Source organism: Sphaeroforma arctica (assembly GCF_001186125.1).
Source record: "Sphaeroforma arctica JP610 unplaced genomic scaffold supercont1.163, whole genome shotgun sequence".
NCBI lineage: Eukaryota > Ichthyosporea > Ichthyophonida > Sphaeroforma > Sphaeroforma arctica.
In genome coordinates this window covers 88,734-103,232 of record NW_014040395.1, presented here as the reverse complement: position 1 = coordinate 103,232, position 14,499 = coordinate 88,734, and the positions used below count along the sequence as shown (strand labels likewise).

Here is a 14,499-nt window from a genome sequence, read left to right as displayed (position 1 = left end):
ATACATCTATCATCGCCTGTAATCTCGACAGTGCACTACAAATTGTATCCTTGATAAATATATTAAAGCAGAAGTTGAACGGACCGGACCTGTGGTATTTGCTGATTGTTTTTATATCGTATTGGCTTGAAGTATGTATTAGTAGCTGCTCCTTGAGTGTTGTACGGTGCCCACAACTTTTGTTAGTGAAATGATACTTTTCCATTTAGTGATTTTGACTGGGTTTTCGGTACGTATATTTTGATGATGAAAATGGCAATGCTATCATTGTTTTTATCTCCCTTCCCGATACAGTTGCCCATTTGTGTATTTTGGCTATCAATTCTAGTTTATGATAAGCGTAGGAGTATACTCATATTGCTTGTTGGTTTCAACTATGACTAACTCAATCTTCAACCGCGGTTTCGATGTATTTACCCCTGGAATAGTAAAGGTAAGACGACACAGCCTATATAATCTGGTATAAGTCATTGCTTTCTATTGTCTGTTTCATATTGGTTCTCATCTGTACCTCCGCATGGATCGTGTCTTTTACCTTTGAAGATATCTGGTGATCGATCTAAAGTGACTGGTGTATCGCCTTACTGTATTTCGCTGTTGACTATACACGGCACAGTGTCCGGAAATGTAGCATGCTCATGAGTAATACCGACAAGCACCACCACAAAATTTATACACTGGGGAATATAGGGAGACCTCATTTACCAGCTTGTCGGCATGCGATATTGCTTTATGCTCAATCTGAGAACTCTGAAGATCAGGGATCGAATTTGTTGCTTTTGGGGTATAACCATTTGCAATACAATCTTCGTTTATCGCCTGCAGTACAACATAGTATGCCCTATGACATTGAAACGGAACCACTAAAATTATTGTTGTCTTCCGATCGTTTCACTTCTCTCTCGGTGTGTCGCAGATACCTATCGCATTCAAGTACGTCTCGGAATTGAAATTACCTTCTGCTAAACTGAGTCAATTCATCAGTATAACATTTCAAAATGTGGAGGCTGTCAACCGTTCGCCATTTTTTCGGACGATGATTTTATCCGTTTATCTCAATTAGAGTGTATGGCCAATTCCATACATGTACCTCATAGTACGTGTGCTGCAAAATAGGCCCGACAATAATATATATTTGACTATATATGAATTGCGTTCAACAACCAGAAAAGACATTTGCAGGAGATGATTCTTCTCTAGTCTGTAAATGCAATATTACACATTCCAGAAGGAAGCCCCCTGATCTCTGAAGATATATATATACCACAACTATTGTACAGCGTGCGATAGGATTCAATGTGTCGAATGTCGGAGTGACCTCACAATTCTTTTCCTACATATGAGGTTTCAGTGGCCAGTGTTTGCACGATAGAGCGTTTAAATGCTTCCAAGGCTTTTATCTGTAAATGCAATATTACACATTCCAGAAGGAAGTCCCCTGATCTCTGAAGATATATATATATCACAGCTATTGTACATCGTGTCATAGGATTCAATGTGTCGAATGTCGGAGTGACCTCACAATTCTTTTCCTACATATGAGGTTTCAGTGGCCAGTGTTTGCACGATAGAGCGTTTAAATGCTTCCAAGGCTTTTTAAGTAAGCGTTTGTCGAGAGAAGAAACTAGCCAAGGCAACGAAGAGGGAGCATTTTATGCGGTCATTCTCTGTTGGAGATGTGGTTGAAAATATGCGTAAAACTACAAGTGGTATAGGATTGAAGTGCGAATGGTTATTCTGCTATCGGGGTCCCTACACTGTCACCGATATCAGCGGGCATACAACATACATGGGCACAGATGATTCTATAACTAGCAATACCAGTATGTATTCAGTTGATCAGCTGAAACGTGACTACCCCAAGGTCTCGATGTATACACCTTTTTGGGAACAAACAAATCACACGGGAGACATTCAACGTTGTAGGTGCAAACGAGGATGAGGTATCCTCCATTTTGAAAAAGCGTAAGGAAGACACTGGCCATAGATATGAATATGCATACAAAGCCCTATTGACGAATGACCTCAAACTCATTGGTATGCTGAGCGAGATTTGCACTGTGCCGAACTCGTCAATGAATCCGATCATGGAACACGGAACACTAGTGTGGCGCATTGCAATGAGAAACGAATACGAACAAGGACTCGCAATCCACACTATTAACCCACATTTGAGGTCAAATGTACCCCTCATTTTTTAGTGCCGGGAATGTATTCAAGCGACTTGTCTATACACACAGCCTTACTTGATTCAATGCAAATTGTACACAGAACACGGGAGTACTGTGAAACAATGTCTAACAAATTCCAGCACAACTCCAAATGGGACCATGACGAATGCTCAACCGATCATATACATATGTATTTAATATTATATATCGCGTTACAATCCGCATGCGTTGGGCTTTTTTTTTTATGTCTTTGTGATTCTACATGCATTGTGCAGTTTACTTTGCATAATGTATGGTGGTATATATATCATCATGATATCCGTATATGTATATTCATAACTCTTTATAAGTCACACTTGCTATATCTGATTCATATGCACAGATGAAGATGTTACTAATCACGTCCAGTTGTTTATCATTGAAGGGATTTTTAACGCTTACTATACACGGTATAAGAATTTATCAACGCTTACTGTAAATAAGAAGAATTGTCACTATAACCGGTAAAGTGAGAAGACCGTCGCTGTTGTGGACGCTCCAAGTTGCAGGTGTTTACTTTGACTTAATCATGTTAAGAGTGATATTTCCTGGCTGAAGAACCCCTCCAAAATAACAAGAAGATCGTGATCTGTGATTTGTGAAGTGACATGATCTGACACAATCTGCAACAGTATATAACTATCAGGCTATGATGTTATTGCGCGCAGACGTTCTTAACCCGGCTAAACAATAATTTCTTCAATAAACTATCTCAACAAAATGGCGCCAGCTCTTTTCACTGTTGAGAAATCGCCGTTTTTAATGACCAATCATCTCGTGGAACATTACGGGATCGAAGCCCGGACTCTATCGATTGAGCCGGATCGATCTGCTCAGCAACATCCTATTAACCCTGTTTGGAGAGTCAGAACCCAAATACCAATACGAGGAAATATCTAACGAAACCAACAAAACACTCACCAAAAAAAAAATCGAGAGAAAACAAAAGAATACAATACATACATATGCAAAGATGAGTCCTTTTTCTTCTTCTTCACTTGAGTGGTAGAGTATATCTAGGTGATATAGTTGAGAATTGTGGTGCCGAAAACTACAAAAATCAAATTTATCATTAATGTGGATGAAGCGCAATATTGCCAACGCATTTCCGGAAATAATGGTCGGCAAATTACGGCCTATTTGAAATATAATAAAGCAGCGCGAAATACACTTGAGTATTATAGCATTATCGGATAATATCCCTGAGAATGAACTACGGAGACAACTTTTAACGTCAATGTAGATAAAACGTTTTCTGAAACAGTGTTCGACAATTTCAGGCCATATTGAGATAGAATCAACCAACTGAAACTTAATAGCAAAACAGGACGATAGAGGCCGCCAAATGAAATGACCACTTAAGTCACAAACTCCCAAAAAGTTTCATAGGAGTTGGCTTGAATGCCCGAACGAGGTATAGGTATATAGTTTTCAAGCCTTTCAGCACCACATCGTTTTGCGTGACAGATTGTGATCTGATTGTCCGGGATCTATTAGAGTACAACCCGCGTTCCTATATTTTGAAATTGCACTTCTCCTGCTTTTGATAGATGATATTGATGCATTTGAATTGAGATTAAAGAAGACAAAATTTGAGTATATTGAAAATTCTTCTCCCTGCAATCGATCGAGCAGAAGAGTTAATGTGCTTTTTGTATGAGTGGAATTATCTTTGGTTACGCCCCAGCTTTTTGAATTCAACAGACTGCATAAAGGTATTGCGGCGCGTCATTCCGAGCACTTACCTATCAATCTTCAAACTACTTAGAATTGTAGTCTCTACGAGCGCAAAAGTGCATGTAAAGAATAACCGAATAGTCTAACAGTTGTGATTTTAACCATCCCTGCTGACAGTATATACACTTACATTCTTGTATTGTGATGCCCTAGTCCCTCTCGCTCACCACGTCGGTTTATATTATTATTCAAGTGTCAACAAATCGGATCGAACCGATATCGAATGGCTAGATTTATGCTTCGATTTTGACGTCCAATCGTAGGTTCTACATTTATAAGTTATATCTAAATCCAACTTTTAATGAATCCAAAATCCAAAAATAAAAACACCAAGCTAGTGGAGTGATTTCACTGCACGAGAACCCTATCACTACGGCACCTAACTCTCCACCTCACTCAAGCATAGACGGGTACATTCAGTTGGCCAGACAGGAGGACTCTATTTGTCCTATTTCAAAATAGGTTGTTACGCTCTGAGATTATTTGATTATATAACAATTCTCAATTGAGTTGAGTCACTGTGAAAGAAATTGTTTTAAATGAAGAAAAAAACTGCCTACTGTCTACTAAAGTCTCCGGACTTTTAAGTTTACTATAGGGTCATCCGATTACCATAATTACTTTGTTCTGATCGGCACTAATTTTCTTGACGTTTTACAGTTGAGACGAATTTATAAGACTCAAATCGCGCAACCCCTGTGGGGCTAAAAAAGACTACAATAATTGTGATAATATCTGCAACCACATGGCTACTACTATACCCTATAGAATACCATACAATGAAATTCTAAAGTAATTTTGCAATTATATTCCAACGGGATATTGGCCTTCAGCGAATACATTTTATTATATGCAATATATACATCGCTCAGGTTTCCACCCTACCACCTCCGAAGTTCTGTTTCTGATCTGCTGATTCCCAGATACTCCTTCCCTATACCACTTAACTGCTATTCGCAAATCACCGCCCAGAAGCAAATATATATAATAGTTTTCTTCTCTTTCGACGGGACACGCCGTTTTAGCGCGATTTCTTCGCAACCCTTCCTTCCTATAGCGACATAACTTTCGCCAACAATCACATATTCCTTCTCCGCACGATACTCGCTGCCGTTACTGACACTGTTGACGACCCTTTTGCAAGCGACATCGCCATTTACTTGAGTGCACACGCCGCATTCTTGTCCGAACTTGACACCATCACAGCTGTCATCGATCGCAACAACAGGTACCAGGCGACCTCCAATGCACAAGCCGACCTCGCCCGTGTCAGACGAGACCGCACCAACATCGCCAACAAACGTGATGCTATACACGCCGAGATTGACGCACAAAGCATTAAAATAGCCGCGCCTACCGCCAACCACGAACGTATACGCCACTATCGCAATACAATCATCACCGACCCCAACGCAGCCACTGCAGCACGCGACATCGCACGTGCAGACTGTGATCTACATACCATTGAACACGAGTCACTCATGGCTGATCTTGATCGCATCAGGAACGAACGGGACGCCCTCATCATTAAATGTGGCCAAGCACGATCTCACTGCAATATATGTGCCCTTAAACGTGACAGTCTTCTTACGATCTAATCCACACACCAAACCCACACACAAACACTACCACCGAGTGTGATTTTATATACAACGACCTTGCACATATCCGTCAAGAACGTGACGCATATCTGGCGAAAGGCGAAGTAGACCCGTGTTGAACGAGACAGGTTTCATCACGAGTTAACCCACACATAGGCCATAAACGCGAACAATACCACCTCTCTCGACAACAACCTTGCACACATCCGGCACAAACGCAACACATATCTCATATCTTTAGAACCGCGAAGAGGCCCACTTGGAACTCGTACAAGACCAGGAAGACCAGGAACAATCGACCACTTCCTCCGACACGCAACTTGTATTCGTACATCAAGACCTCCGTAAGCCACATACTCTTGCCGAAGCTGGTATTCCACACTTACGCAACGAACGCAACACATCCCGTGCCAACTTCACCACGCTACGGACCAAATTCGCTTGTATGCTACGACGCCCTTGCCAAGAGAGAAGGCCTTAGTCTCTGCTACCCAGCTTCATGATGAACTTGCCACCCTCCACCCCCATACCGATCTTGTGCAGGTTCTCGCCTCCAAGTTCCGGAGTGTTAAAAATATTTTATTGGACTCAGCTCCTCCACACCCTACGGGGCCAAAATATAATATCAATTCTATTTTGGGCTATATAATTGTGATAGTATCTATAAAAAAAAACACATGACTATTACTATACTATACAGAATGCCATACAATAAGATAATGAAATACTTCTTGTGCAATTATATGCCCCAACAAGATTTATATGTGATCCAGATTTTTAAGATTTACGTAGAATGTGCATCTAATACGTCATGATCACGCGATTTTACAGCTGAGCGGGATAGATTGAAGGAGTTATGAAGAATAAGAGTATGGGATGTGATGGGAGTCGGCAGAAGACTATTGCGGAGGAATCGCAAGGGTGATAAGGATAGTAGCATAAGACTACTATAGAAAGATAGTGTAAAGATACAAAGGTGAGGTAGACGCTTGGTGATAGGAGAAAGCAAAATGTTCCTGTAAAGGGAATGTATGACAGTGCATATTGAAGTAGGACCCATGTTGTTATATAGGATAGTAGTTTAAAGGCTGTTATGCATGAATTTAATGCAAACTATGTTCTACGTGATATCCCAGCACATCTGTACTGTACCTCCACATTCAGGGACGAGGGCCTGGTATCAGAACCTTTTTTTTCAGTGTTAGATACACACGCGATATAAGTAATTGGGAGAATATCATTACAGGGTTATTATTTCTGGAGAGTACACATGAAACACAATACCAGAACACACCCGTACAGGTAAGCGCATGTTTTTCCATATACTTTTGCATGTCTGGGACATCGCACGTATTATTCCAAACGGGAGAAACTCGGATATACATTGGTATCATTTAACCAAGTATATCATAAAAAGAGAAAGGAAGAGAGAGTGAAAGAGAGAGTGAGAGAGAGTACTGGCGACCATCGCATGTACATATTAGCCAAATCTGTTAGGTACGACTCCAATGACCACCGTACCAGATATATACCGTGGCAAGCAATGAATCGCATTGAACGATACATTAAAACCCCCCCTTTTTCTTCCATTAGATGTCTTTTTTAACAGCCCAAGCCTTAGAATCCCGATACATATAAAACAGTGGGACACGCACAAATAAAAATAGACATTTGGTACGCACGGTCTGAACTAGTTAACAATCCAAGACTCCACAGCTTCACTTTTATAAAAAAAATACAAACTTCTACCGTATGAACAAATCTTCAGACGACAGCACTAAAAAACACTGAGTCTCTATTCGTGTTTCTTCAAGTCACAAAGCCCCACTCGAGGGTTCTCTCACAGTGGTCCCGGAATAATCTCTTCCGGTCCCACAATAAGTTGAAACTCCATTATCAGCAATATTCAACCAATGTTGTATATTCAGAGTAATGTAAATGCCAATCGCAATTACTCTATATTTGCCTATTCAACTCACACCAATTATGTATACTAATGTTTTTAAAAAGGAGGATTGGATTACCACCGGTGCTTCACGCACGACAGGTTTGTGCTATTGCTAGACAGGCTTTCAATTATAGCTCTGTATATACTAGAAAAGACTGATGAATACGATTCAGTAATGTTGGATATTACATAATCATCCATGGAAAATTCAAATACTACTGGTATCCACACCCTAATCAATATAAGGCTTTTACTTATAGTACAAATCAAACCCTATGAGGTGCAATACCACACCCTATAAGCAGTGATCAGAGAGTACTGATGACTGTCTCTACCAAATTGGAAATTACTGATGATGAGCCACTTCGGGATTGATTCCTACATCGTTGAAAGATAGGGATTCAGCAATCGATCTCATGGTTTATATGGACAGTGCCGAAGGTAAATAGCAACCCAGAATGCGTCTAAACATATCCCTATACAGAGAAGAACTAAAGTATACTACATCCCGACAATAGGGTATTGGCCTCCATACTGAATGTTCTTTACCCGTGTCCAAAAAAAAGTATCTCAGAAAACGGCTTCAGTTTTCTGCCGCAATTTATTTACCGAGCCCTAAAACTGATAGTAGCGAATTATTGGGTTTGCAATGCTGTATTTTGAAACAAAAAAGCAATGCATCGAAGGCTTAAAAGCGTCAAACGTAACAACTAGTCAGCTTATAGAGCGTTCTTTGGCTCCGCTATTTGGGATCCTCACCTCTCATATATTATTAGCATGCAAGCGTTGTGCTGTGTCAATACCTTGTTTGCTAAGATGACTGTGTCGAAACGAATTTATCGACTCACGGATGGGTATTTAAAAAAATAGGACGTCAGTCCTATTTTAAGCACAATAATGAGTAATTGTAAGAAAAATACATGATTGTAAGAAAATAAGAACAATAAAGTAATATATAGCACGACCCTTTGGAAGTCTTTCCCGCGTTTTCTGAAACACAGCTCCATCGAGGCTTGGGAAGGCATGTCTAATGACTCATTTTTGCTAGGTTATAAATAGCATTTTAGAGTTCTTATAATTCATTGGCTGGATAGGTTGCGAATGAAAAAGCAGACAAATCTATGTCAGGCCCTCGAATTATTATATACTACATCCCAGTGCAATATATACATGTATCACACATGTTAAGAAATATACTATCACCTAGTAAGCAATGCAGACACCTACAACGTTGTATACACCTGCAAGCCAATCGTGCATAAGAAGTGATTTGTGACTGAATTTAGAAGATTGTAGTTACCGTGAAGACTATGGGACTAAAAAGGACCGCCAGTGTGAGCAACCAAAGAAGATGCTGGATCCGATTGATCTGGAGGTATAGGGTATACAGCATTGATCAAGATGTTGTATCAAAATTAATCCGAGGTCGGGATGTACTGGATGCGATTACTCTGATGATGATAGATGTCGCATCAGATTTGATCATAATAAGCCGTTGCCGAAGGGACAGCGTAGTAGCGGTGCCTCGTCAGACGAAAATTGATATTCATGTGTTATATACATGTGTATGTTAAAAGTAATACTTTAATGTATAGCCAGGGATTATGTACAGTTATAGCTATTATAGACGCTTATATATACCTATTTATCTGATATGCGTATTCTATACTTTAGCATGTCATATGTTGTATATGAATACAATGCACTATATGTTACTTCATTATATAGTACAATTCTTATTTCATAAGCAAGAAAGAATGTGCTCATTTTTTCCGTCGGTCTACTCGCCTTAAACAAACTATTCAAATCAGTTTTGAGATTACGAGTACCTGTATTGACTAATCGTTTTATCATGGTCAGGAAGCTCTACTTTTCCGTCTCTAGCACATAAATAACACGCAGTCAATGAAGGTGCACAATTGTGCTAAAATCTAGCCGTGATTTGAACCAACTCTCACCAAGCTCCAACACTCATATTTGCACTTTTGATTTGACAGAATACTATATTGTTTTAAAGCTATTTGTCTGAATATAAATTCACATATTTCAGTACATACAACGCTAAGTGCCTGTACAGCAGGTGTTGGATATGTGAGATCGGAGTGATTAATCACTCTTGCGGGTAAAGCATACTAGTAACTTATTTATTGTTCTCCAGGTAAAGTAATATTGTCTGTTTAACGGTATTTATACACGCTACACACCATTCAGATTTCCGACCAGCTTTTTCCAGGACTGTTAATTATTTACTTGTTCTAAAATCTGCAACACGAACTTGTACCGGCATCTTGTAAGAGGTAAGTTGTTTGTAAGAAGATGTAGGCTATTAACGTTTTATTTGCTAATTGTGACCTTTTCAAATTGCTTGGTATGTCATCTGTTTTGAATACAATAATGATTATACATCATCGCACGTTTTGTAGTCGTCCGCTGAGACTGTATGCTATATGCACCAATTCTTTACTTGCATCAACGTCCTATTTGCCTCCATGCGCGAGAGACTCCCGCTACTTTTTGATTAATTTGTGTCCATTGGCACATAATATTGAGTCCTACTCCTTTTCCTTAAACCCTGTTCGAAAATATCAGCGTAATAATTTCCAAAAGACGCGGCTACACAGCGTATGATTTGTATTTGTATTACCTGACATATCCTAGCGCATATATTTGCGGCAGGCACATTAGGGATATTATTTGCAAACGTATCTGTGTTTTGAAGACAATTTCGTATACATTTTTGTATTTAAATAGGTGAAGGTTGTGATTTGATTGCTTCTTCAGCGCATCTATCTGCCGTTTTACTCGTTTAGACACACTTAGACTAGAGTCGAATAATGTTCGAAGTACCTTAGTATGTGAATAGTCTGGTGATGTATTACATGTTGCGTTGGTGGATATTTTATTCGCTACAAAAATCTACCGAGATGGTAGTGGTAAATGTAAATTAACTCTACGAATGGTTTTGTAAAATCCCTTAGGCTAGCATCATGTTTTAACGCATTTCTAGTTTGAACGGCCAACAAAAGCTAGTTAGAATGAAGGTCTAAGCCTGATTTACTTTTAGCTCTTCATAAACCCGTGAATCTGCGTGTAGATTTGTTTCTGCTCTCTCGACGTCGATTGGATTTGAATCATCACTACCAGATCCTATTCTATCATATTCTTGCGTATTGACTTTCCAGTTGATCGGCATGTGAGTGTGATAGCTGTTATATTTTTCACTTACGTTGATTATCAGTTACAGATCTCTGTATAGGAAGGTGTATCTACAAAACGCATTTATCAACAAGTTAAATGTTTTCACTATAAGAACTGCCATTATGCCAACAAAATGGATATAGTTTATAACGCAAAGGAAGCCGTAATATCAGATTACTTTAAGTCGGTTGAAAAGGATGGAGAATTTTACTTGATAATTGTTACTGCAACAGAAGGAAAAAAATAGTTACTGTACTAAGCTATCTGTGTTCAATGGTTAAAAACTGAAAAACTGCTATTTCAGTCCGCTGTGGTGAACATCGTTGGTCCCCTCACAATCCGCGAGAATGATAAGGAATAGACTACGGCTTACAATTTTGAGGTCGCTGTTGGTCGGGATGGGCCTGCGTACTGCAAGCCGTTTTATAGTTCGACTACTGGACCCAGTTTTGTGTCCTTCTTGGCTATAGTAAAAGCGATGCCTAAAAATTATTCTTATAAGTTCAACATGGGACAGACACCTGTGGTGGCAAATGTACTGGTAAGCTGAAATTTCTGAAAGGATAGACAAATCTTTACATTCTTGCGGATTGTAAGGGGGGCAACGACGTTCACCACAGCGGACTGAAATAGCAGTTTTTTTTTTCCAGTTTTAAACCATTGAACACAAATAGCTTAACACAGTTCCTATTTTTTTTCCTTCTGTTGCAGTAACTGGTACCAAGTAAAATTCACCATTATTTTCAACCAACTTAAAGTGACCTGAGATTACAGCTTCCTTTGCGAAATAAACTATATTCATCTTGTTGGCAAAATGGCAGTTCTTATATTGAAACCACTTTTTAGTAATTTATTGATAAACTCCCTGATTTTGAGTGAAATTTCAATAAAATTTCACTAAAAATTAAATATATCTGTAATAGCTGCTTTGCAGATGATACAGAACTTCTTAACAGCCCAAGGTTTATCAAGTTACTTTTTGCAGCCAATACTTCAAGGTTGAAACAATTGGGACGGTCGCGGCGTAGAATGGAAGTATTCTGTTGACCATGGCTGGCATCTTTGTTGATGAATTTGTCACTGCGTTCAGCAGGGGATTTGATGGCCATTAGACCGGAGACGGGTGGCGAAGAATCAAGGTGATTGTCACCGGCAAATTTGAGCACCTTTTTATAGACTTCGTCGATTGTGAGGGCATCCAGATCGTGATCGAATATGTCCGCACGGAGTAACTTCTAGTTGTCATCGAGGCTATAGGGTAGAGCACAAATCTGGTACTTCTCTGGGATGTTTTCACCGACGTCGACCAAGTGTTGGCGAATCTCCTCCAAAGCTTGTAGCGTTGTATCAGGTGAGCCCGTCGATGTAAAGCTGTTAAGATCAGCAGTGCGCCCCAGAAGCGTCTGTGACTACCAGTATTGGTTGTGACACAGATGTGATAGAAGAAAACATGTGGCACCTTTGCCATGTAATTTTTGTACACGGAGTTAAGCAAGGGTTCACTGATAGAATGGATGAGTATCCGGCGACATTTCCAGTCTGCGGCTGGGTCTGGTCCTCCCCTGGCGCTGCGTTCGTTGCACATTGAATGACAGCGTTGAAGTACACCAAAGTGTGCCAACTCCATGCGCAATCTAGTGATCCAGTTGCCGAAATTTTGCCAACCTTTGAGTTTTTCACCATTATAGACATCTTTGTATTTCGCCGTATCCTAAATATCGAGGGCAGGCTTAACGGGAGTAATGTCATAGCGCTCAGCAATGAATTTGGAAGTTCTATTAGGTCTGTTGCTTCTGTTGGCCTGGTTGAGACTGTGAATGTGATCGTTGGCCTCATTTAGCGCTGCAGGTAAGCCATCCACTTCGCCTTGAAGTTCAGCAGTATTGAAGTTCGGTTTTGGTCCGTGCCTATATATGCTTCTGTTTTGTGGAGTTGAGCTCGTGTACTGTTGAGGTCAGCTTCGCATTTTGCGAGTTTCTCTTTCGTACCAGAGGAGCACGCCTTAAGTATAGAGTTCGCGTTGAGTCTGGACATGCGTATCTTGTTCCTGATTAAGCGTGTACTCCTCGTCGATCATGCGCGTTGTTTGTACACTCTAGCCTCGTCTTCATTGGCGTCGGCACGAGCTCGAATAAGTGCGATTGTCGCTCGTGAGCAGGATAGGTGTGCTAGGAGACCATACCGATAGGGTTGTACCCGAATTCCTGCATAGGTTGTGAATGCTATGGAGTGATCTATTAGCTTCGTTGAGAGTATCATACCTGGGACAACCTGGCCAATTTCTGGCAGCAAACTCTTGTGCAACTTCAAGAGAAGAGTAAGAGTCGGGGATGGAAAAGATTACTACAGAACTCATAATGAGATGTTACTGTGTGTATACGCGTGATTTTGGTATCTTGCGATGAAGAATGTCGGTGGTGGTCGCTGAATACGTCGTACTGGGTGTGCTGACTATACTCGCTGGCAATACTTATTAGGTTATCTATAAGGTAATAGGCCCATAACCTGTTTGAACATATAGAACCATAATATATCGAGTGGAGAGTGACTTTATTTACATCTCTATGGAGGGTTTTATATATACATCTCCTATGCATATGGAGTCACACGTAAGCTATAAATGCATGACTTATTGTGGTGAACTCTTATTTGACAGCTCATAACACCTGTCAGTTAACCATTAAACACCTCATGACACCTGTCATTTAACCATCCTCCTCTGTGTACCGAATTGTAATTGTGACAGTGCTGATTCTGTCCAAACAAGAGTACCTGGCGGCCAATCCCGATCATAGGACAGTCAATTCTGTCCACGTCGGCCGCCTTCTTCTGGGCTCGTTTCGCTTTTTCAAAATGGGCCAGGGCCTGTAGATAGTGGTCCAAAAGTGGAGCTTGGACCGAGGCAACCAAATCAGAGTCGCCTGCATCCTCGTTCGAAATCGCTGAAAGGGTGCGGGTATACGCGCCCCGTAAAAAGGGTATACGGAGTTGAATCAATCACCGTAAACCACGAGGCTTTATAGTTCGCGAAAAAGATAGGGATATCCAGGCGCCACGTATGCAGGAGGCCAACAGACAGAAATCGCTTAGTCTAGTAGATCAAGGTACGTATGAAGACTCAATCCGGCCGTTGCCCGCGTGTTCTCCCGTTGTAACATAGTGTATGCGTGCGTTATTGTCCGCTGCGTACTGAGAGAATTCGTCGCTTCTCAAAGGACTATCCTTGTCCGTCACATACAGCTGCACATGTCCCTGTGGTCGAATTTGCTCATCACAAAAATCTGATCAAGAAGGTCACTGTGTACTGATCAGCTCGCATACAAGTGCCAGCTGCGAGAACCCATCCTGTGCTGCCAAGATTGTGTTGTAACCCTCTCCATCTGGGCCAACGGAGAGGTAGTCCAAGTTTACCTCAGCTCCGATGGTGGCCGGCCGGGTCGGTTGTTGCAGTAAACCCTTCTTGCGGCCACCCTGCAAGCCGGTCCGAATACATTCACCACAAGTATCGAGGATCGTGCGGAGAAGGGCCACAGGTACGTTCCATGCACACTTCTGCTGGAGGAGGGGACGCATTCAGCCCGAGAGGGGGTGGCTGAAGCGGCCATGGAGCGTCCAAATGACCTCAAGGATGGCTCCCGAGGAGGCCACTCCATGAACAGATTGCAGCTGAAGATTAGTTAACGCTGCTAGTACATGAGAGAGGTCCATGGGGCGGGCATGGTAGGTACAGGGCATAGGTTTCACGACGTATCCGTAGACGAGTGGTGTGATACAAGGAACTCCTGTGGAGGTGGTTGGGACTCCT

The 14,499-nt window shown here is 41.1% G+C and overlaps 2 protein-coding genes across 2 annotated transcripts in view; one reads left to right on the top strand and one right to left on the bottom strand.

Annotated features, from left to right (window-relative positions):
• Positions 1-4,692: 4,692 nt before the first annotated feature.
• On the top strand, positions 4,693-5,545 carry SARC_03268 (hypothetical protein; the record flags this gene model as incomplete). The annotated part of the gene is made up of 2 exons (XM_014302949.1): positions 4,693-4,739; positions 5,005-5,545. 2 exons carry the CDS (start codon positions 4,693-4,695, stop codon positions 5,543-5,545), a joined length of 588 nt encoding a protein of 195 aa, XP_014158424.1.
• A 6,384-nt stretch (positions 5,546-11,929) lies between these two features.
• Positions 11,930-14,499, bottom strand: part of SARC_03267 (hypothetical protein) — a gene marked incomplete at both ends in the record, with an annotated part of 5,081 nt that continues 2,511 nt past the window's right edge. The window contains 5 exons of the mRNA XM_014302948.1: positions 11,930-12,103; positions 12,225-12,405; positions 12,877-12,998; positions 13,467-13,636; positions 14,000-14,249. Of these exons, the coding sequence (XP_014158423.1) occupies positions 11,930-12,103; positions 12,225-12,405; positions 12,877-12,998; positions 13,467-13,636; positions 14,000-14,249 (897 nt within the window). The remainder of the gene's footprint in view (positions 12,104-12,224; positions 12,406-12,876; positions 12,999-13,466; positions 13,637-13,999; positions 14,250-14,499) is intronic.